Here is a 24,001-nt window from a genome sequence, read left to right as displayed (position 1 = left end):
CTATTACCGTGACCAAACAATGTCAAAGGTTTGATACATCAGAGTTAAGGACTGTTACATGATTTAAAATTATATATATGCATATATATATATATATATATATATATATATATATATATATATATATATATATATATATATATATATATATATATATATATATATATATATATAACACCTATTAATGAGCAGCTTTTAAGATGCAACCACAAATATAATTTAGAACGTGTGTGTACTTAAGTGAAATGCCTTTGTTGAGATATACTCAGTGTCATTAACATATAAGCAGTACTGACTATACGTTTGATAACAATATTTAAGGAGCATGCTACCTTAAAAATATTGATATCAATGAATGTATTGAACAATGAAATGGACATGAGACAAGATACAATGTAATAGCGACAGGAAGAACAAATTGCATTACAACAATAAAACTACTACTACTACAACTCAGACTACTACTAATAATAATCTGAAGAACAAGAAGAAAGTTATATAATTTTATGAATTAGTCATGTTATCTATGATAGATTTTCCAAAATGTTCGTTTAAGTCAGTCACTTAGTTTACGGCTTTCCATGTGAATAAGCAGTTTCTTTCTATCCTAACAAGATGAAATACATTAGTCCACTTGTTCAGTATTTGGTAATATCAATTTTTCTCTAAGGGCGTCGTTGCCACAAATACAAAATCAATTTGAGTGAATCTCTTCAGCCATAAGAATAGTCAAAGAAAAGATATAAGTCCAACATTTCAACAGTGTAGGCTCCAACAAATCACGGAATCTGTGATTCATAGTTATGAATTGGCAAAATTTATATTTCAAAACTGTCACTGTTTACCTCTGAGGCCCATATCCTAATATGTCTTCATATTTATGCATTTCAAATGAAGATCTCGAAACTTGTGCATTTAGATTTTGTCTATCATGTTCGAAAGAACCATCTGTTGTAAAACATTTCCAAGTATGCATATTTATTAAAAAGCTCCAGCTCTCAACTGTCAAAGAAAACTATATTATCATCTGCTTATCTTCCTCCGTTGAGAAAAGCCATAACTTTTGTTTTGTTTGTATTGACGTTAAGGCGCAACTGGTCACATTGAGCACTCAGAGCAGATATGTCATTTTGGAGACTACGTTTAGACTCCATATCTACATCTTAGACACCATTGTTAGTAAATGCATTCTCAGTGCTATTAATAAAAAAGCGATAGTCCAGGTTCCTAGTAATATAAATCTGGATCTAGCTAGTAATTACGCATCTAAAATTTTCAAATACATCAACAAACAACAAACATCTGTTTTTAGATACATATCATGTCAATCTCCGAATTTATTCAATTATTCTTGATCTCAGACTCGAGCGTCCTTCTGGCCCAGATGCATTTTTCTTTTCTTTTTTTTTTTTTGGGGGGGGGAAAGAGGTGAGGGGCTGGGGATAAAGGAATTATAAAAGTTTGTATTTGTTCTGAGAAAAGTAGGTAGGGGGTTTGAGACATAAACCCCCATTTATTGTACAACTGATCATCCGAGCAGCCATCTATTGAACTTTTTTGATTTTCTGTTTTTAGATACTGAGAAGAACCCTATAGAAGTAAATTATAATAGTCCATTCTTGAAAGTACTAAGGAACCCAAAAGTGTTTTAGTGGCATCAACCGAAAGAAAACTGTAAACGGAGCTGATGCATCTCAACTCCAGATATGCAGCCTTGCATATATACATTATATGTTTGTGTACTGTCAAGAGTGAGATCTAGGTTTCATACTTACTGTGAATTTAATTTTAGTATTGCTGATGATTATTGCTTGAAGTAAAGGATGTGAATGAGAATGTTTTTGTGTGGCATTCAGGATGGTGCCAGTGTTCTCATTCACGTGCATCATGTCATCCATGACTTACAGCAGAAATTGACCTCTCTATGCCTTGGAAAGTAGTTTCATCTTCATTTTGGTAGCTAGATTTTTGTATATTTTACAACTGGTTCGAAACCATAAGTGGATTCATGACACCTGAGAACAGATGAGTTTATAGAATGAAGAGAACAGGCCGAGAAAGAAATCCTTATGGAACAATAAAACATAGATCAAATGGGCTAGAATGTTTTCCATTTAGGGGCACACATTGTGTCCTGCTACATATTTAACACTTGAACCATATTGAGGTTGTGCTGTGTATGCCAGATAGATGTTATAGATGTTGGAGATGGTGAATTAATATATCATGGTCTATTGTCCATGGAATAATATGTTAAAACAAGCCACGTGTAACTGTCTATATAACGTTTGATAGAAAACTATTTCAAAATGTGTTTTCAAATATAAGTTTTGTGTATATACATTTGAAACTATCGCAGGGACACGATGAACAGGATGCAAGCGTGATTCCCAATTGTGGATGGCTATCATAATAGTAACCTATCAATAAAATTTGATTTTTTCCCAGCGGGTTTGGAAAAGTTGTGTGACGGACATGCAGACAGACTGACAGAGAAATGGACTGAGTGATGATAATATAAACTTGCAAATTTAACGATATTAAAACACTAATGCGAAGCTTTCTAAACTTCTGTGTTCATGTTCGTCTCTTTTTCTGCGATGATTCCGGCGTTAGTCTGATTTTCTGTCTTTCCTGTGTTAAATGCTCTTTAACTTTTTTATGTTTGCATCTGCAGTACTTTTGGCAACATTTAAATAGTCTTCGCTGACACCTTTCACTCTTATGTAGACAAAGTTCACTTACCATCCAATATAGTATACATAGAGCTGTATAGCCATATATACACCCCTTGATATCCGGATTCATGTGGGTAGCTTCAAATATTGCAATGCCAATTAAAGACAATACAACGAAGAAAGACCTGCAACAAAACATTTTCTTCCGCTTACAGTGATACACATCGCACCTTCTTTTATGTTTATGTTCCCAACATGACCACAGCAATGGGACTAGTAAGATGATGAAATAAACAACCACAGACGTAATTTCAATTATGAGAACGTGGCTTGGGTTTATTGAATCATTTGTTGCTGCCGAGATATCGTCAGGTACGACCATAAGGACAACAAGAGCCAAACGGATAAACTGCCAGATACATATAACAATCATTGATGACAAGAACTCAAACACAGAACGAACCTGCTTACTCTCATGCGTCCTAGTTACCGATCCTCTGCAAAAGTGCTCACAATTGTTATAGCATACACTGTACGGTTTCTGGTTCATTATTATTTTTCTTGCCTCTTCAACGACTACTTGACCAGCTTGTTTTAGATGTTTATATTCAATCTTGTAGATGTCTTGATTCGTTAAATCTAACGTTTCCTTGGAATATCCTGCTATTGTCACCTTTTCTTTTGTGTTCCTTCTAACACTATGGTAATGTAACAAAGGGACAACAACTTGTCCATCTTCTAGGTCTATAATTTTGTTATCATTTGTTTCACCATCTTGTGCGGTGCCAATAATCGCATGGTGGGAGAAGAGATATCGAAAAAAACACCTATCCAGGGGATAGGCAATATGGTCACCCTCCTCCAAATCGCTGACTTTACTAACCTTCTTTTCTTCGCTCACGCATGGACATAGTACTGCAAAATTAAAATATTTATTTATGAATTTATAGATTTAATTTTGTATAGTGTGTTAGTTAGGTTTATTTTATTTGTTTTCTTCAATATATGCTTTTGATCTCAATATGAATCTAGAACTTTGACAATCCTCTATGAAATGCGGGGTCCACCTATTATTTACGGCATCATTTTAACAATAAATATCAAATTATATCTAAGATTTTATTTTGCATGCACTGAGAAAATTCTAGAAGGTTATTTTACATTACGTAATGATCTTTTGTATAGAAACTGTTAGTTGTAACCAGACGCCAGGGATAATTTAGTTACGGAAAGTGTTTTCATTCCTGCTTTAAGATCTAGGAGAATCAAATTCTAATATATCTTGTGCATTTTGAGGTGGAATTTATTTCCAGAAATTATTTACTTCCAATGGTTGTTGCCTTTCACTGTTTTCTTTTACTTATTTTAAGGGCATGGACTCGTAACACTTTATGGAATAGATAGACGTAAATGTGAATAATACTATAGATTGTTAATGTTGTAGTCGATGCAAGGTTAAGCTGCAAAAAATAACTCACTTATCATCCACGATCGCTTGGTAATCCATGTTCATTTACTTTGTGCCATGGAGAGTGTCTGAACACACATTATTGTAGACTTTGGTTACATTTAGCTTATACATATATATATATATATATATATTGGCACACACTGGCAATAAGAGTTAGTTAATAATTATGTAACTTAGTAATGAGCTTGCTTCCAACACACATTGAAATATTGATTCTGTATGTGGTCATAATAAGGTATCTTATAAGCCCACAGCCTGTTCAGAAAGTACCCAAATACAACTGTGGAACGAAAAACAAAAATGCAGCAATGCATAATTACCCAAGATAACGTGAAATCTATGATGTCGCAAATACTGATAATGAGATTAATGATTGTGCTAATACTGATATATAATTAGAATTAAAAAAGGTTTTGAAACATCCATAAAGTGCTTAAGATAAGGTATTAACGTTTTGTTTTGAAGAAGCACTGTATCATTTGACGTCCTAACAAACCATCCCACATATAAAGAGGAGGGAGGTTGGGTGGTAATTGGGGGAAATTTGCCATCCATATGGTCTCGATTGATGATCAGTTTTATAACTGACCAACCCGCACAGTGATGGGAAATGAAAAGCGGCCTTCCATGATTTTACTGTTGACAAATAATTTTCTTTGAACATTATTATATTATTAAAAAATATAGCTTTATCTAGATTACAATACGAGTGTGCCTCCTAACCAGATATTTACCGCAGAGTTCCAAAGAGACATTGCATATTTGTCTCATTGGTATTTTGAATACAATGTGTAAATTCCATGAAAAGTGTACACACAACGACGACCAAGGTTTTTGTAGATTATTTTGTGTCAGTTCAACTTTAAGGTTTGATCAAGTCCAAATTCTTTCAATCCCTTACCCAACGGATTTGCAAGTAGTTTGCTCCTTTCATTTGAGAGAGAGAGAGAGAGAGAGAGAGAGAGAGAGAGAGAGTTGGAGAGAGAATTGGGGGACTATACAATTCCTACTTGATCTATATAGTTCGTGTCTGTGTTTAAAAATGTTTTGTTTGAAATTGGCAACAGAAACGGTCATGCAAAATTGCATTTTGTCATAGACACGGAATGTAATACATTAGCCCCCCACCCTTATCGATATTAGTCATTGCAATCAGTACTTGCTGATAATGATGCATTTATGTTCTCTGTTATGTTCTCTGTGAAACTGAATTTCCGCAATTAGAGGACATAGTTATAAGTTGTGGAAGTGACCCATGCCACATCCTTCTCGTGTGAAGTCAAGTCCATGCAAAACAATTTCATTCATAGCATAGGTGTACACAGTTATAGTGTAGTGTTAGAGTCCTACAGGATCTCAAGTACTGCCAGGAGTAATTTTGGTTTCTAATGGCCTGGTACACACAATATGTCATTTCTCTCTTCTAAAATCTCCAGCAAAGGCTGCATTGCTGAAGATCAAAGGAAGAGAGCATGGGTAACTGACCCTCTAACATATAATATTCGATTGGGATCAGCATCTTAACTTTGACTTCAACGGCTCCCTTGGGTCACTTGGTGTTGTTTCTGGGAAAGGTTTGATAAATCTCGTTTCCTACTCTGGATAGTACTTCTGCATGCTGCGTTCATATTCTCACTTTTACTGTGCTAGATTTCGAACATTTAGCTTTAGCCATAAGATGATAGACAGCGTGAGACGTACGAAAAATACTTGTTATGCAGATACAGGTCCAAGCGGGGAAAGGCGCTTTGTTTTTAGTTTACGACTTTGCGTGATGATACAAGATCGTAGTTGTGTGGGCCTCTAAATCCTTCAGCGTAGTTTGAATAGCCTGCGTCAATGAAATCTTTCTTGTTGAACTTGACTATTCTATAAGGCTCCCACACCTCTCATAGTTATAGGTGTGTGTTTTGGGCTTGTTCTCCATACGAACGTAACATTTTAGCAAGGCTCTGTAGTGGTGTAGGTTGCTGCCTAGGTTTTTATTAAGGTGCAATTCCACTTCAGTGAATAAAGAATGCATGGGAAGTCCCACTAGTATCTTGGGTTGGATATGCATTTTCGTTTTGACCATTTTCACTTTTAAGTACAGATAACTGTTATTCCGGTCGATATATTGTTCAGTTGTCCTTTGATTTCGCGTTGGATATAAACTGAAATTGTTCATTAAGAACATTGATTAAAATCCTACCCACAAAATTATTCAATTATCATTTTATTAACAGGCATATAAAAACTATTGACTTTTGTCCGAACCACCTGCAATGCTGACTAGTTGCAAATGTCAAAGACTCTTACGATTTTGTGTTAGCTCTTACGCCTCGTTCTTGCTGCTAATTGGATGGAGGCACAATGCTTTGTTGCATGTGTGATATGAATTTATAGTTGTTTCATTTTTTTCAAATATCTCGATTCTGTTTGGATCAGTCTATTTAACGCACACTCACTAGCACAACTTTAGGATTTTGTCAATCCATCAGCACGTTGTGGATGATTTGCTGTATTTGCGATAGGACATAGCCTTTTGCAGCATGCAGTCCTCGGTGAACAAAGGGCTTAAAAACTGACTGGGCATTACGAAATACCTCTTTGAGCTTATTTATCCACTCTGTGCCATTGTTGTTAGGGCTCTATTATGTACAATGGATGCATGATTTACAAAAGACTAAGGGGTAGTTTGCGAAAACGTAGTTTCAGCAATGCATTTTCATTGACGAATATTCTCTAAAATGTCATTTATGCTAATATTAACTATGTCAATATACGCTGTAATTACCAGAAAATAATATGAGGAACAACCTATTGGTGTACGGAATGCGTGTATTGTCCTTCATCGTAATCATCTTAATAAGAGACACTCTCTGTAACGGAGCAGCTGTGTTTCCCACCAGACTGTATTCTACATCACTCCATTCGACGTGGGATCAAAACTATTTGACGAATATGTTGTTCGTATTACCTTTTGCCTAATGAATTAGGTAAATGTTTTAACCACAATATCACACAAGCTCATAAAAGATCTGGTGAACAAGTTAGCCTTCTAAAAGAAATTAAAAATTGGATAGTAATCAATGTTCAAACTTATCTTGATGTTGTTTCTGTTTTGATTGACTTGGCTCTGGCTAATGTTCTATATTTCATCAATATATCAGCAAAAAGACAACCGATACAACGCTTCAGTAAAATTATTCTAATCACTAAATGAATTACTACCACAAAAATAAAAAAGGTTAATATTTGGTGAGACGTGTTTCATAATATACGCATTATTATTTTGTTTGTGATCCTTGCAGTTATGGTAATGAGAAACATGGGACGAGTTGTAAGAACATTGTCATGTGTTTATTTATATCATTTTAAACAGCGTCCTACGAATATGGCATCCATGAGTCAAAACAAGGCGGATATTACCTTCAGTTATTAAGTCAAATGAAAAAAATAGAACCAGATATGACTGTAATTTACAACAAAATATTTTTAAAGAATAATGTTTACACTAATTCTAAAAGTAAATATGTTGATGCATGCAGGAAATATTTACTGGAACCCGTGAAATACAAATGTCCTAAAGGAAATATAATTTTGAATTTGGTGAATTATACACTGAAGACCAGCAGCAATGTGTCTTGCTATCGACTTTCTAAACCTTATATTTTTGTGGTAAAATATTCCATGCAATTTTGGCTATGGAAATTTCTCAAAAGAAATAGATTTATTTCTAATGAGCTCTTGCCGTTCTGTATGTTCATGCCGAGACAACACCTCATATTTTGAAGAGGACGGTCAGTTAGCTAATATTTTATTAAATTATACCCTATAGCGGATGCAAACATAGTCTCAAATAATTTGTTTAAGAAAACAGAGGAATCGTATTATCTCTAGAGCTAGAGACAACACACTGAGAATGCAATTAACTTAAAATTTATTGTTGATATTTAACAAAGTGCCACCTAAAATATTTAATGCTCCTTCAAAACGTTCGACAATTCTAAGTTCTGATTCAGGCTTTGTCGTTTTGTCGATGCCTCTGGATACATTCAGTACCTTTGTCTGTTTGCAGACGATCTCGACTAATTTTTAAAAAGCATTCAACATCGCTTGTGCCAACATGGAACCTGGTTGAGATGTCCAAGGCACACCACAACCAACCTTTGAAAGCGCATCGATCATCCACTTTACAACTATTATGTCTGTCAAACGTGTACGTAATTTATAGTTGCATTCATTGTAGTACATTGTTAACGCGTACACATTCAGTTTGCTTTTACATCACGATGCAAGTGTGAACTTATTTGTATCCATATTTGCCTACAAACAACTCTATAGTGATTAAGCCAACCGATTTGTATCGCTTTTTCTATGTGTTTCTGATGGTTATTTTGGTTCCTTTACTTCTCCGATGAACAATAGGAGCTGAAGAAGATAAAAAAGAACATTTACTGTTGGAAATCATTTCAGCATCAACTATTGATCTAGATTTAAATATCTGGTCGCACTTGTGTGAATATAAACGTTGTTGCAATATTGTTTCTGATGCTTGTTCATCTGGCGTGATTTGAAAAATCAGCCAGCTCTTCTCTGTCTTTCTGTTTCAAACCTAGATTTGCATTGAGTGTTCCCAACTGTCTCACAATAAAGGCATTCATCGTAAAATTCGACAGTATTGTGGAATTTGTTTTGCATTTTAAGGAGCCTTGATTTCTCTCAGTTCTTAGGTGAATGATCCTTGTTGAAGGACATGTACGAATAATCGTCGAAAAGATGTTGAAACATTGAAAATAGAATGCATGTAATCGTTCTTTGAAGCCAATTTAGTATTTTGGTCTGGATGTGTATTTCCGTTTTTGATCAATTTCATCTTGAGGTACATGTAACTGTAATTATATAGATACATTCTTCAGTTTGCCCATTGATTTCATGCTGTATATGTGTAGACGTAGTAATATACGACACTGGAAGACATTTTACCCACAGAAATTATTCCATCCTTATTTTCGTATCAGGTAGGGAAAATGTATTGAATTGTGCAATCACTTGGAATAATATATATGCGTCTTCTTTGCTATTTAAGTACTTTGTAATCGAATATGTCAATGTTTCATACTATTATGCGTCTCTCCTTTTTTTGCCGCTAAATGTATGCTTTGTTGCATGTATGCTACGAATTTATACTAGTTTCTTTGCGTCTAAATAGGTCATATCATGGGTGGATTAATGTATTTAACCCGCACTCAGTAACACATGTTTCGCATTTGAGTTTGTCAATCCACCTTCATATTGTTGATGAATTGTTGTAATTGCAAAATGCCTTAGTATTTCCCATTAGGACGTCCTTGGTGATCAAAAGCTAATAACTGGCCCAACAATACGAAATACCACTTTCATCATATTTGCCCCGCTGTGCCCTTAGCGTCGAGCTTCTCCTTTGTAAAGAGTTATAAAGGACTCGATGATTCTTTGAGAAAGAGTAATTTCACCTTGGAATTTCTTTTGACGAGTATAATGTTTTGTCTGAAATTTCCTTCTCTTACATTTGCAATGTCAAAATACGTTGACTTGAATAATACTCACTAATAGGAGTCATTAACAGCAACGGAGAGGTTGCGTCTTTTACCAGGCTGTATTATACTACATCGTTCCATTCAATGTGAGGTAAACAATAGTTTACGAAAATGTTCTTTTTGATGTATTTTGGCTAAGGAAGTAGGTAAATGTTTTAACCCAGAACAGCAGAAACAGGTTCATATAAAATATATGAACAGAGCAATGCTGTCGAAAAAAATAGAAAATATAAAAGAAGATATTAGTCAATAGTCAAACTTTTATTTTATCCAACGAATATATGTCTAAAATGATCGTAAAATTCAGTTGAAATCATATTGACCACATATCATGCACCAAAGTAATTTCCTGCTTGAATTGTCGTTTCTCACTGATTGGGTCTCTCTTTGGCTGCTTTGTTCTTGTAACCTTTTTGCTAACATTTTCGCAACGCATTGAATATATTCCTTGACTCGGGGTATCCACAAGGGGCTTTGAGAATAGAGGTGATGTCGAATAAAATTGATTATTTATAGTCAGGTCATTCTTTTTTTATGGGGGAGGGGGTAATTGATTTCAAAATAAATCCCCGCTGTGTTAACACTGTGTCATTTGTTGCTGTTGCTGTTGCTATTACTGACGTGGTCATTGCTAACGTTTTATAGTTCATCGATTGCATGGTAAGAAGACACTACACTACGCCTGAGGAAAATCATTGAGAGTTTTTGTATCACCTTGCTTAAAACTGTATTTGCTGACAGCAGTTTTATTTCACAATAGATCACAACTATCGGACGGCAAAGCATTGTGTTGGTTTGTGTCACACTTGCGCTGAAGATACTGGGAAAATGTGGCATGAGTTTTAAAAACATTTACGCGAAATATTTGTATTTTTATGCATTGACCAAGGAATCTGGAATTCAAGAATCACAACAATAAAGACAATACCTTCAGGAATAAAAATCTTTTAAAATATATTTTGAATTAATTATGACTCTAATTTACACTAAACTTTGATTAAAAATTGTTGGTTGTATATACTATTGTTAAAATTAAGCAGGCTGTATATGTATATATGAAACATTGATCGGAAACAATGAAATACAAATTTATTAAACGAACAATTTGATTTGGTACATTAGAACATAAAGACCGACAGCGATGTCCATTTCTGCCACATAAAATTAAACAATGTCTGCACCTCAGATAGTCGCAAGTAAAACGCGTGGCATAGAGCTTTGGCTAGGAAGGTTTTCTCAAAAGAATTAGAATTATTTTTTTATGAGCTCTGTTCTCTTTGTATTATTATGGATGCACAGTCATCATCTCGTGTTGGGGCATTGTCATTTAGCTAATACTGATACAAAGCAAATGTAGTCACCCAAATAATTTGGGATTTGGGAAAACAATAGGCAAATATTATAGTTAGAATCAGAGACAAAACAGAGACTGAAGATGCAATTAACGTAATATTTATATATGCAAAATTCTATATATGAATGGAGATTTAATACAGATAGGCCAAATTAGTATGTTGCTTTTAATTGTAATGTCAGGTACTATTCTTTTGAAACTTCAAATGAGATACGTTTAACAAAAGATAGACAAATTACAAACAATGAGTTACAGAACATATATTTATTCTCTTTTCAGGCATTTACCGCTCCTGTGTCCAAGTGGTTAGAGCGTCCGTTTCGGATGCGGGAGGTCGTGGGTTCGATCCCCGGCCGAATCATACCAAAGACTTACAAACATGGTACTAACAGCTGCCTCGCTTGGTGCTCAGCATTAAGAGGTTAGTGGTGGGACTACTCGGCCTGGTGTCAGAATAACGTGACTGGTGGGAACTGGGTAAACATCATTTGCGACATTGCATTTGGTTTCACCGATCCGTTCCAACCCAACGGAAGGAAAATGTTGTGGTCTATGTTGCTCTAAATCTGCTATTTCAGTAAATACCTCCACTTCATTATGGCTTGATACTTCTCCTGAACATGTCAGTTACTGCAATGTGGCAATTCATTGTAGTATTGTAAACTAGTAACACATATTATCCAGTTTCAGGCTGTCATTTTTTTGATGCAACTTGAAAATCTCGATGGAGAAATTATGTGCCTTTCTCCGTTACCAGACGATATTAACTACTTTGTTCAAACGTAATTCGCAGAGCGTGTGCTAAGATTTAACACTTTTAGGGTGTTCAAGGTACAATCCAACCCACCTTTGAAAGCGTATCGATCATCCAATTAGAATTCATTCACTGTGGCTAACGTCTAGTTAGATTAATATTGCATACATCGTAGTACATGATGATTGTGTACACATTTCAGGTTTGCTTGTACAACCATATATACAGGAAGTGCCAATTTTGACAATCAAATCTCCCTATTTTATAAAATTATTTCTGCTTCTAAATATCCTAAATAAGGACTGAGCAAGGTCGCCCATGTTGCCATAACCGTTTGATATCACTTTCTAGAAATGTTTCCCTTACATGCAAATCTGATAGCCTTTTGATTTGATTTTTGTTTTGTTTTGTATAAAAGAGCGCGATAATTTATTATCACAGTGCCCAGAATATGGTGACATTGTGTTTTGCTTTGTTTGCAACTTATATCACATTACCGAATTTCCATTGGCAATGAAGTTAACGTTGTCGTGTGAAGATATATAGAAAAATAAATATTGGCATTTTTATCCTGCATTTTTATTTGACATTTGACGTAGTATTCGTTGCAGTCAGTATGTTTTCATACATAAATACACCCGTGTCCGTAAAGCAACATATTATGTTGTCTATGGTATGAGCTAACTTAATTTCTACAAGTTGGGAACATAGTAATATGCTGTGGAATTCAGTTAAAATATGTCATAGTCATACATAACATAGTTGCTGTAGCATGTCTCTGATACACAGTAGTATTAAAGTATCAAAACAGTCATATAGGATCTCAGTTACTGCCTTGAGGAAACTTCTAACGGCCTGGTGCACACAGTTGGACATTTCACTCTTTTAACATCTCCTTTAAGGTCTGCACTGCTGACCATCATATGGTAACTGACCCTCGAACACATGATATTGGATTTGGGATCAGCATTTTAAATTTATTGACTTCCACTCCTGGCATGGGTAATTCGGCCATGTTTCTGGGCAAGGGTTGAGAGTTTCGTTTTCTATTCTGGGTAGAACTTCTGCAAGTTACATTCATATTCTCGCGTTTACTGTGCTTGATTTGGAATAGTTTGCTTTAGACATAAGATATAAGATGAACGAAAGCACCACTACGATTCAGCGTGAGACGTACATCTATTCCGTTTGCCAAATAATTGTCATGCATATACAAGTCCAAGTGGGAAATGCCCATCACGACTAATGATACATGATCGCAAAAGTGCGGGTCTCTAAATCATTCAATGTAGTCTGAGTAACATGCATCAATTAACCTGTATTGTTGAACTTGCCTATTCTTTCAGGCTTCATACAGGCATGTGATATTAGCTTTTCCGTACGAACGTAAATTCTTTAGCAAGGAACGGTAGCGGTAACTGTCCATGCTGTTGCTGACTGGGATTTTGTCCTTTTGCAAAACTCACTTCAGTGAATAAAGAATTCATGGAATTGGTTTCGGAAGCGACACTAGTATTTTGTTTGGATACCTATTTTCTTTTTTGACCACTTTTACTTTAAGGTACATGTTACTTTTATTTCGTTCGATATATTCTTCAGTTTGCTCTTTGATTTAACGTTAAATACGAGCTGACATATTAATTTAGGACAGTGGATGAAATTGTACCAACATTAATTATTCCAACCTATCACGTTCTGTCTGAACCTTTTGCTTTGTAAGTGTTGAGTAGTTGAAAATGTCAAAGTCACTTACGATTTTGCGTCTGCTCTTATGTCTTGTCATTGCTGCTAAATGGATGTGGCACAATGCTTTGTTGCACGCGCGTTATGAATTTATATTTGTTTCTCTGGGTTCGAATAACTCGATTCTGTTTGGATTAGTCGATTTAAAACGCACTCAATAACACATATTTATGATTTTGTCAATCCGCTATCACGTTTGGAATATTTTTTTTTTTTGTATTTGCGACAAGGAATAGTATATCGCAGCAAGCAGTCTTAGGTCAACAAAAGGATTAAAACTTGCTTGGATAGTATCAAATACTTCTTCGAGCATATTTATCTAAACTGTAACCATTTTGTCAAAGGCTCTTATCTTTACAATGGATGCATCAGTTACAAAAATCCTTGGGATTGTTTGCGAAAGTATAATTTCAATAAGGCATTTTCACTGACGAATATTCTCTAAACTTTCCTTTATACTAATATTAATTATGTCAAAATACGCTGTAATTACCAGAAGATAGTATGAAGAACAGCCTATTGGTGTACGTAATTAGAGTATTGTATTAGGTTCTACCATGATGCCCAATTGCCGAATACTCTTAATCGCATGGACATTTTATTATATACCTTTTTATCCATCTTAAGGCTTGAATGCCAAATAATATTTACCCTATTTACACATTATAACAAATGGCATACCATCTTGACCGTATAAAAACCCAAGAAAGAGACAAAAATCTAATTTAACAGGATATCCCATTTCGCAATAAATGGCAAATAAGTAAGCATTACATTTCCCGTTCGAGGCCACATAGGCCCATTAATATCCAATATATGTGAATTTTATTTATATCACAGAAGGTAGACCCATCATTTTATATATCCCTGTAGACAGAATCATAATGTTACAATGATACATTCCCCCCCCCCCCCAACAGACACATTATTCTAAACCCATTATAACATATATTTTCCTCATGGGTTAACAATCCACATACTTAGTTTTAAAGTAGGATTGCGTTTTCACAATAAAACACATAGATATGGCGGCCTAATACCCACCCACGTCCAACAAATGGCAACCTGATGCCATTGTATCCTTATGTTCTAGGATCGGATAACCCTGTTTCAGCACAAGATAACCTTATTCCCCAAACTGACGTCCTATGTAACTTACAAATTTGTTATGTTTCTGGCAACATATGTCTGAACTAAGTGTAATTGAGGAAATTGTCTACATCCGGGAGATATTGACATATTAAGTAGCATTGATTTTTCACCTTGGGTGAATTATTGCCATCTCACAAGCTGATATCCTTACAGTACTTTAAACTAATATTATTAAATCTATCATATTAGATCCGGTAAACAGGTTTTACTTGAGATATGAGATAATGTTTATGCTGATGGACATGCAAGACTGATTGTTGAGAAGACATTAAAGAAAGTGTGCATAACTTTGCTTTAAGTTGGAAACAATTTTCTCTACTTGACTTGAAATGAAGACAAGTTCATATCCACTGCTCTTTTTATACCACTTAAAGAGGGGGTATGTCTGTATTTTCTAAGGACTCACTCTCTGTATTAATTCAACTCCCATAGTAAACCTGTGCAAACACCATATAACAATTCAATAACTTCAAAAGTTCTGAATGCTAATTTCAGAAATGAGTTTTCCAACCTCAAGTCAGGAAAAGGACTTAAATTCCACCAATAAAACAATTTCCCTTTTTCCAGTTAGAACTAGAATACGCTCTCAAATGATTCTTTATTACTAAACTTTAATTTAGTTATCAACCAATCTTATGCAGACAAACCCATATTGACTCTATTTTATCTTCACTGATTTCAAGACTGGTTAGCATTTTTCCATATGCTCTTAGTCCTATATCCAACCTTGGTTTACTAGACAAACCAAGAATATCAGTAGAATGCATATGTTAAATGTGCGCATAGTTATGTTTGGCAAAGATTACGTTAGTGAATATTAGATTATATCGTAAGCTCATATACACCAATTATTGCAGTGGTGTATTTCAATCAATATTTAAGTATTTGAACTTCATTTCAGAAAATCTGAAAAATATTAAAAATAAATCTGTCCAGACAAGAGTTACCTTTATAATATCCCCATGTACCTATCTTGAATTTAAGACTGTGATATTCTATAAGATAAGCCTTATCATATTATGCAATAAATGAGTATAATGTCAATGTGACCATCTAAATGTACATGTAAAGGAGATTTAAATAACATTCCCCAGGAACACATATATTTTTAAGCTAAAGTAACATGGTCATTGCTCAATTAAAATGCTAAAATTGAAGTCCAAACATTCAATAAATAAAATTGATGGGACACAAAATGATGAGGGGTCACCACCATTAATCATGGTGGTCTAGTCTTAAGTGATCATATCTGGAGCATAATGGTTCAAAATCCAACTAGGATATAACACATTACTAACCTTAATTATTCTATAAATGGCATATTGTATAAACTTTATATTATCTGAATGCAAATCACTCCATCTAGCATAGTTACATTTACAGTCTACACACTGCACCTGCCCCCCATTCCATGGTAATAGTTGCCATAGTTGCCATATCTGAAAGTTTGTTTATATATACGGACTGTGCATGGTCAACTATGTGGACATACCCAGTTGATTTATCTAGTTTTGAAGGAATATCAATTCATACAGATTTGTATTCTTGTATGCACATTTGATACCGTTTAGATTTGATTTTTGTGTTATATTGTATCAACATAATTGATTGCGATAGTGCCTAGAATGTCAAGGCATCAACTTTTGGCTCTGTTTGCAACTTATTTCACCCTACCGTATTTGAACTGGCATTGAATTCATTTTAAAATGTATAGAAAAATAAATGTGGTTTCATCCTGTCATCCTTGAAAAATCTCGTAACAAGATATCTTAACTATCTGGCCATCAATTCCGACCTCTAATATATAACCATGATAGATTACAAAATTTGATGCAGAATATAGACATAAATCTAATAATAATTTTACAATTGTTTGCTTTCTTGATATGCATATACAATACGTGAATATATGCAAATATTTGAAAACAAGTTGTAACCTTCTGTCTAAACGTAACACACTATAAAGAATATATTAACGATCGTCACAAATTTCAACAATTACAATTATATTTAAGGAGACTTGTGCATAAGAATAGAATGACAGGCTTATGTTATCGACACACAAAAGCAAACCGGAAATAGGTGTATATAATGTGTCAACACAATATAAAAGTCAGCATAAATTTAATACCATTCGCACTAGGTATAAATCTAAACCTATGTTTATCATATCGAGCTTGAATTATTGTTGGTGGAATATTATACCCAGATGTTTGATACCTTTATATTATACGAACATCCAAAGAAGAACCAAAAGACGCTTGAAAACGTATGTTCGCTTAGGCTGCACATGTAAAAGAAACTGCTGTTTTTTAATGTTGGGGAAGGGGAAGGAGAGTGATTTATAAAACTTATGACTGGATGTATCTGATCCAAAAGCTTTGAAACCTTCACCAGGAAAGAATCTAGTCATGTACCCTGAACCGTTTAAATTTGCAGGGTTAAAGAAATTCCGAATCTAATATTATATAAGGAAAGGTGTACTAGGTACCTTCTGTAAGTCTTGGAGATTCGGTAGGATTGGCCACAGTCGAGTCATCTGGTTGACCTGAAGAGGTTGGTCCAGTATTATTCCCTTCTGAAACGAAACTAATTCACTGTTTTCACTTTTCTTTCAAAAGTGATATCCTATTTTTGGGGGATTTTTTGTTGCATGTATGTATGTATGTATGTATATGTGTGTGTGTGTATGTATGTATATATGTAGTTATGTATGTATGTATGTATGTATGTATGTATGTATGTATGTATGCATGTATGTATGTAGGTATGCTGTAGGAACATGTATGTATGTAGGTAGGTAGGTAGGTAGGTACGCATGCATGCATGCTTGCACGCGCGCACGCAAGTACGTACGTACGTACGTACGTACGTATGTATGTATGTATGTATGTATTTATGTATGTATGTACGATGTATGACCATATATATATGTATGTATGTACTTACGTACGCATGCATGTATGTATGAATATATGTATGCATGTGTGTATGAACATGTTTATGTATGTATGTATGTATGTATGTATGTATGAACATGTATGTATGTATGTATGTATATATATATATATATATATATATATATATATATATATATATGTGTGTGTGTGTGTGTGTGTGTGTGTGTGTTTGTGTATCACCTTTGTTTGTCACTTTAACTTGACCATCATTAACGCTCTCATAACTTGGATTGTCGAACGCATTTACTGTAAAAAAGAAACAAATTATGTTTTGTTTTTATATTAGTTTAGCAATATTCCTCAATAAGTATAGTGACAGCGAAGTAAACACACTTTTCAATATACTTTAGGTTGTATGATAAGTAACCAAGGCTGTGTACTAGGTGTTTTTAAGTTTGTATGCTTGTGTCAATAATAGCAATTGCAAAATAATTGCAACCAGCACGATAATGTTACAAACTTAGACCCTACAATCTGGACGGTATGTATTTATTTCGTGTATTTGTTTCAAATAAAATTAAAATCAGTAACAGAAAGGTCTAGCAAAATTGCATTTTTCTTTGACAATGAATGCACTCAAAAGATGTTGATAATTATGCATGTGTGTCCGTATTTTTAACATGTTATGTTGTCTATGGTATGAATAAACTGAATTAGCACTTGAAGGGGACATAGTTATATGCTATGGAAATGATCCATGCGATATTCTTCTAGTGTGAAATCAAGTCCATGCAAAACAATCTCATGCATAGCATAGTTGCTGTAGGATGACGCTGAAATACTGTTGAGGTGTAATATCAAACAGAGTCATGCAGGATCGCAAGTACTGCCTTGAGTAGATTTGGCTTCTATTGGCCGGGTACACACAGTTTGTGGTTTCTTTTTTCCATCATCTGCATCAAGGGCTGCATTGTTGGCGAGGAAATGACGAGAGTATGGGTGTATGACCCTCGAACACATAATAGAAAACGCGTCTGCACCGAATTATTTCCAATCGGCGCTTTCGTTAGTAGGTCAAGTTCGGAAATTACTGTTCCGTTTGGAGCCCCTAATGTAAAAACTATGGACATTACTAACATTACATTTCAAATTAGTGGTCACGGTGATCCTTGAGGCTAAATGTTTACATCACATTTCCTATTTGAGCCTGAGTTAAGACATCTATAGTTATTTCGAAGTACACTTCCATCAAAACTGTATCAGAAATTCCAGACTACTGCTGTCGCGTTTAAACTGTAGATACTTGATATGTCTGTCAAGAAAATGGATATTGGGCTAAGTGCACAACCTGAAGGAAATCGAACCTCTACGACAGAAACAAGAGAAATAAGTAAAAGTATACCTACTATAATTGTCAAGAAAATGGACATTATCACATAAAATGTCACAATAAAGTGATGCAAGCAAACAAGACTGAGCGTTCAGAATCTGAAATAGATGAATAACCCATTCCAGTAAAAGAACGTTAAAACTAACTATCAGAAGAAGCAGCACTAAACCCATTTCAGCGCAAAATGAAAACGGAATACTTTAAAATAAAAGCGATGTGACTGAAATTGTTTTAAAGCTACGTTAAAAATCCAAGTCAAACACATACAATAACCCCTCTACAAAAATGAACCGTAAGACAATTATAGTATTCAGGCTTAGTTAACAAACAAAAAGAGTGTCATGGTTATGAACTGCAATATTTTTCAATATTTCTGAATAAATGAATCATCTTGAGCTATGGTTGAGTTCGCGTTAAAGTTTCCTTTCTCCAGTACTTAGTTCATAAGAAGCATTCTCATATCTTGTATCACAATCCATATATATATATATATATATATATATATATATATATATATATATATATATATATATATATATATATGTGTGTGTGTGTGTGTGTGTGTGTGTGTGTGTGTGTGTCACCTGTGTTTATCTCTTGACCTTGAGAACCATCAGTGCTCCCATAATCTTGTTTGTCTGTAAATAGGAAACAATATATGTTTTGTCAAAAGGCTGTATATTAGCTTAGAAATATTTCTCATTATGTATAGTGACAGTGAAGTAAAACATGTAGCACATTTCACTATACATTAGGTTTTAAGGTAAGTAACGAAGGCTGGATACTATGTGTTTTTATGTTTCCATCCTTGTTTCAATAATAGCAATAACGACATAATTGCATCCAGCACGATAGTGTCACTAACATGGACCCTACATTCTGAACGTGATGTATTTATTTAGTGTTTCTGTTTAAAATTATTTTGTTTCAAAATATCGGTAACAGAAAGGTCTTGCTAAATTGCATTTTTCTTTGACAAGGAATGCACTCAGTATATATATATATATATATATATATATATATATATATAGAGAGAGAGAGAGAGAGAGAGAGAGAGAGAGAAAGAGGATATATATATATATATATATATATATATATATATATATATATATATATATATATATATATTGAAAGTGAGGTAAAGCTTCGGATGTATTATAATTGGAAGATAGAAAACAAGTCTTGACTGAATTATTTCCAAACGGCGTGTTTTGTTAGTAGGTCTAGTTCGAAAATTACAGTTCCAGTTTGAGACCCATAATGTAATAATTATGGCCATTACTAACATTACATTTCAAATTAGTGGTCACAGTGATCCTTGAGGTTAAGCATGTGGATATATTTACATTACATTTCCTGCTTGAGCCTGAAGTCAGCAATCTATAGTTATTTCGAAGTACACTTCCAACAGGACTGTTAAACAAATTCCAGACTACTACTCTCATGATTAAACTCAAGATATTTGTTATGTCTGTCATATAAGATATACTGGGCTCCGCAAAGTAAACAACGTGAAGGAAAAGGAACCTGTGCGACAGAAACAAGATAAATGAGCATAAATACACCTGCTAGAATTGTCAACAAAATTGACATCATTATATAACATGTCACAATAAAGTGATAAGAAACCCAAACAACAACAACAAAACAAACAAACAAAACAAAAAAACAAGAAGGAGCGTTCAGAATCTGAAATAGATGAATAACCCATTCCAGTAAAAGAACTTTAAAACTAAATATCAGAAGAATCAGCACTAAATCCATTTCAGTGCAAAATGAAAACGAAAACACTTTAAAATAAAAGAAGAATTTTTAAAAAATAAAAACTTTAAATCGATTATCATTCGCGAGAAGATATCAAGAAGAGTAGGTTTTATATCTTAATTTGGTTATTTTTTTATTAAACATTTTGGATAAGATATTAAACCACCCAAACACACACCCACACTGTAATCAGATATTTACAGACAGGAGTTCGGAAATACATTTCTAACAAGACTTCGTTTGGCACAAATTATATCTAATGTGTGCGATGCACAACTTCTATATACTTCTAGTTTGGACCGTTTCAAACCTTTACAGATTCACACTTCAGTTATTCTTGCAGACAGAAATAATTGCACGAACAACATATTAAGAGTACATATAGTGACCCTTCTGGATGCGTGATGTTGGCTTTTGTTTTGTCTACTTTAAAGTATAAACAAAATGTCATTTTCTCGCTCTGTTTTTGGACTGGGCAAACATTTATATTCCATGTGTCACGAAAAACAACTGACATTAGATATGCTTTTTCAAATCTTTAGCACGAAACTATTGTTCTGCAAGCCAAGTTCTGCCTAAAGATTACGAATTTGACAAATGTAATACAGCTCCCAGCAAAATTGAACTCCTATTATAAGAACAAACATTTAAACAAGGAAAAAGGTGGATTCAATAGAATTCTTGTTTACGAAATCTAGGTTAGCAAATTTGAAACATTTTTCAACGAAACTGATCATGTTCAATGTTGATATAAATGTACTATTTTTCCTATCTTTCATTCTCATTGTACTAGAGTTGTATGAATTATGAATATGAAAAAGGTATGGTTATTTTTTAACGGGATATTAATGAAATTATATAGAGAAAAGTACATTAGCTTTCTTATAAAGTGATTTACATAAGATTTTCTGCCCCGTCTCTTCCATCCTACACTGGTTTGTTAATAACTAGTGGGTCATGGTCACTCTAAACACTGACATAAAACGTAGATATGTCATGTTGATAGAACCTACCTGGGTGCTATATAGTAGATCAAGAGGTATTGCTCAGAAAAATGCAAGTTAAACTGATGCATTTTTTAATATTTCGTTTCCCCGTTAGGAGCCTAAGCGCCTCGCCATGTTAAAGTTATGCTAGTGTCCCTTCGACTTACTTGTAACATTAAATCACCACAACGGTGGTCTGTTACGGATAGATTATCTACACGTCCATAGCAAATCAAACCTCCATGTACATTTCAGGGTTGGGAGTTGTGCAGTAGACAGCGAAATGAGGCTTGGAATATGGAACAATATGCCGAAGAAGCCAATTTTGTTACAGTGATAAACGTCCCGTCAAGCAGATCCGGTTACAGATGTAACATACACGGGTTTGGCACAAAATGCTACCAAAGAGTATATTGCTTAAGTTCGACCTTATTTCAACTTGAACACATTCGCTCTTTTCTTTTACAGAGAGTTTGACGAAAATACAATTGACTCAGTCCCTTTTTCAAATGCGAAGGTGCGTTTGGCTACAATTCCTTTTGGGGTTAGAATAGGTTGTCAGTGTTTTAAGTCTCGGATAGACAAACGTGAGACACAGTCCCTGTCTTGATACATCTTTAGTTTCACGTTAAAATTCTGACAAACTAACGCAAAAAACAAAAATACTTTCCTTTTGTCTGTCATTGACGTAGAAAACCACATTCTACCCGATGTGGCACGAACAACTAATATTGGTTCGGTCACTTTGGAAACTTGATTGGAAGAATGTCACATTTTTCCAAGAAAAATCTTAAATTAGACACGCCACATTTTCCCTGAAGTTTGACACTGTGACAAAAGCAGCGCATCTCCTATCGCAAATACTGTTCAAAATACGATAATCCAAATTTTAGAACAAGCGCAAAGTACTTGGTCAAGGCTTAAATCAGTGTTTGAAACCTAATTCTAGTAAAGACTTTAACCAACTGCCTGTAATAAACGGTTGTCTAGCGTGAACGAAATATTGTTTTTGTATCAAACGTTTTTGCCTGTAAATTAGTAAAATCGATAATGGCCAGTTCGAAACAGCCTCAGTTTCACTCACTTATGCAACATTAGCACGACGTTGAAAATGATTCAATGTGCGAAAATTTGGTAAAGCGGGAAGATAAGTGAGAGAGAGAGAGAGAGAGAGAAATGTTCAAATATCAAATTAAACATAGTCACATTATACGCTGCCTTATGAAAAACCGTAAATGTTTGATCCAGTGAAGTCTAATATTCAGTTTAGTGGAGTCTTTTCAATAACCTTTGTGGATTTTAAGTAACGTTATTTTTGTCAGCCTGCCTGCTAGTCTCGTGATGTCATCTTCGTCAAGAATTAGGAGTAAAAATACTTTCGAGTTGTGACCCCTTTATAATACAACTAACTACACATGCAATATTTCAAAAAAGATTGTTGTGAACATCACAGTGCTTAGTCTATTATTTTGTCTAGGCAATTTCACTGTTCTTGCTGTAACGAAAACAAATTCCGTCTTCATCCTGAGATTTATAGGCGAAGTATTCAGCCACAGTATATATAATGTATTCATCTGACGAAACCCTCAGCGAACATGACACGGATGAATGGTTCGTCAAATGGCTCCCCAATACAAGATATATAGGTGTATATTATGGATAATTTATACCTTGTAGTATACTTTACGTGTAACATAACTACATATTTTACGGAATTATATTGGAGTGGTTCTGTATTAATTAGAATCCATTATGATCTTCGCACAGCATTTAACAATTCAAAATAGTATTATTGAAATATAAAATTAGCTATATCTGTTCCAATTCTTGAGGAACTCGTACGCTAACTTATGGTATAAGAGTTGATGAAAACTGTAGTTTTGTTTTATATTTTGCTTCTATCTGAATGACATCTTGCAATTTTTTATAGTAATACCTGCTAATAAATTCCTAGCGGGGTCGTCGTTGGGCTCATCCATTATCAAGCACTCGTGGATTCAAGCACAATATTGTTTACCTTGGTACTCACTGTAAAAAATAAAGACACTCTCTGAGATACAATACATTTACTTTAACAATTCAAATTATATATAGTTTTTTATTATATTACTTCTAATACAACGGGATATATCAATGTCTTCTACAATTTAAGTTCACGCGCAACACGAGGCTTAGCATACACCAGTTCAACACTTTGCACCAAATTGTGAATTTATGTATGACATTTGTTTATCTGACTGTTTTTTAA

The 24,001-nt window shown here is 34.3% G+C and overlaps 1 protein-coding gene and 1 long non-coding RNA gene across 2 annotated transcripts in view; one reads left to right on the top strand and one right to left on the bottom strand.

The window, feature by feature from the left end:
• The window catches only part of LOC149779761 (uncharacterized), a 52,218-nt gene extending 40,559 nt beyond the window's left edge, over window positions 1–11,659 (top strand). The window contains exon 3 of the long non-coding RNA XR_016415710.1: window positions 11,344–11,659. This is a non-coding gene — a long non-coding RNA (uncharacterized LOC149779761). The remainder of the gene's footprint in view (window positions 1–11,343) is intronic.
• LOC149779760 (uncharacterized) lies at window positions 380–23,783 on the bottom strand. Its single transcript, XM_089940618.1, has 5 exons — window positions 23,690–23,783; window positions 19,588–19,641; window positions 17,854–17,919; window positions 17,205–17,291; window positions 380–3,593 (listed from the first exon to the last, which is right to left on the bottom strand). The coding sequence occupies exons 1-5, from the start codon at window positions 23,730–23,732 to the stop codon at window positions 2,578–2,580; spliced, it is 1,266 nt and encodes a 421-aa protein (XP_089796744.1). The 5' UTR covers window positions 23,733–23,783; the 3' UTR covers window positions 380–2,577.
• Between the last annotated feature and the right edge of the window lie 218 nt (window positions 23,784–24,001).

This window comes from Sinohyriopsis cumingii, chromosome 17, assembly GCF_028554795.1.
Source record: "Sinohyriopsis cumingii isolate HCF-2022 chromosome 17, ASM2855479v2, whole genome shotgun sequence".
Classification (NCBI taxonomy): Eukaryota; Metazoa; Mollusca; class Bivalvia; order Unionida; family Unionidae; genus Sinohyriopsis; species Sinohyriopsis cumingii.
The sequence above is the reverse complement of the archived record's forward strand: the minus strand, read 5'-3'. Positions and strand labels throughout refer to the sequence as shown.

Bases quoted from the DNA above. Each gene is read 5' to 3' on its own strand.
- LOC149779760 (XM_089940618.1), bottom strand. From the start codon at position 23,732: ATGGATGAGCCCAACGACGACCCCGCTAGGAATTTATTAGCAG. The intron at 19,642-23,689 runs GTATTACTATAA...TCCTATTTACAG, and splicing joins CGCTAGGAATTTATTAGCAG to ACAAACAAGATTATGGGAGC. The intron at 3,594-17,204 runs GTACCTAGTACA...TTAATTTTGCAG, and splicing joins ATCTCCAAGACTTACAGAAG to TACTATGTCCATGCGTGAGC.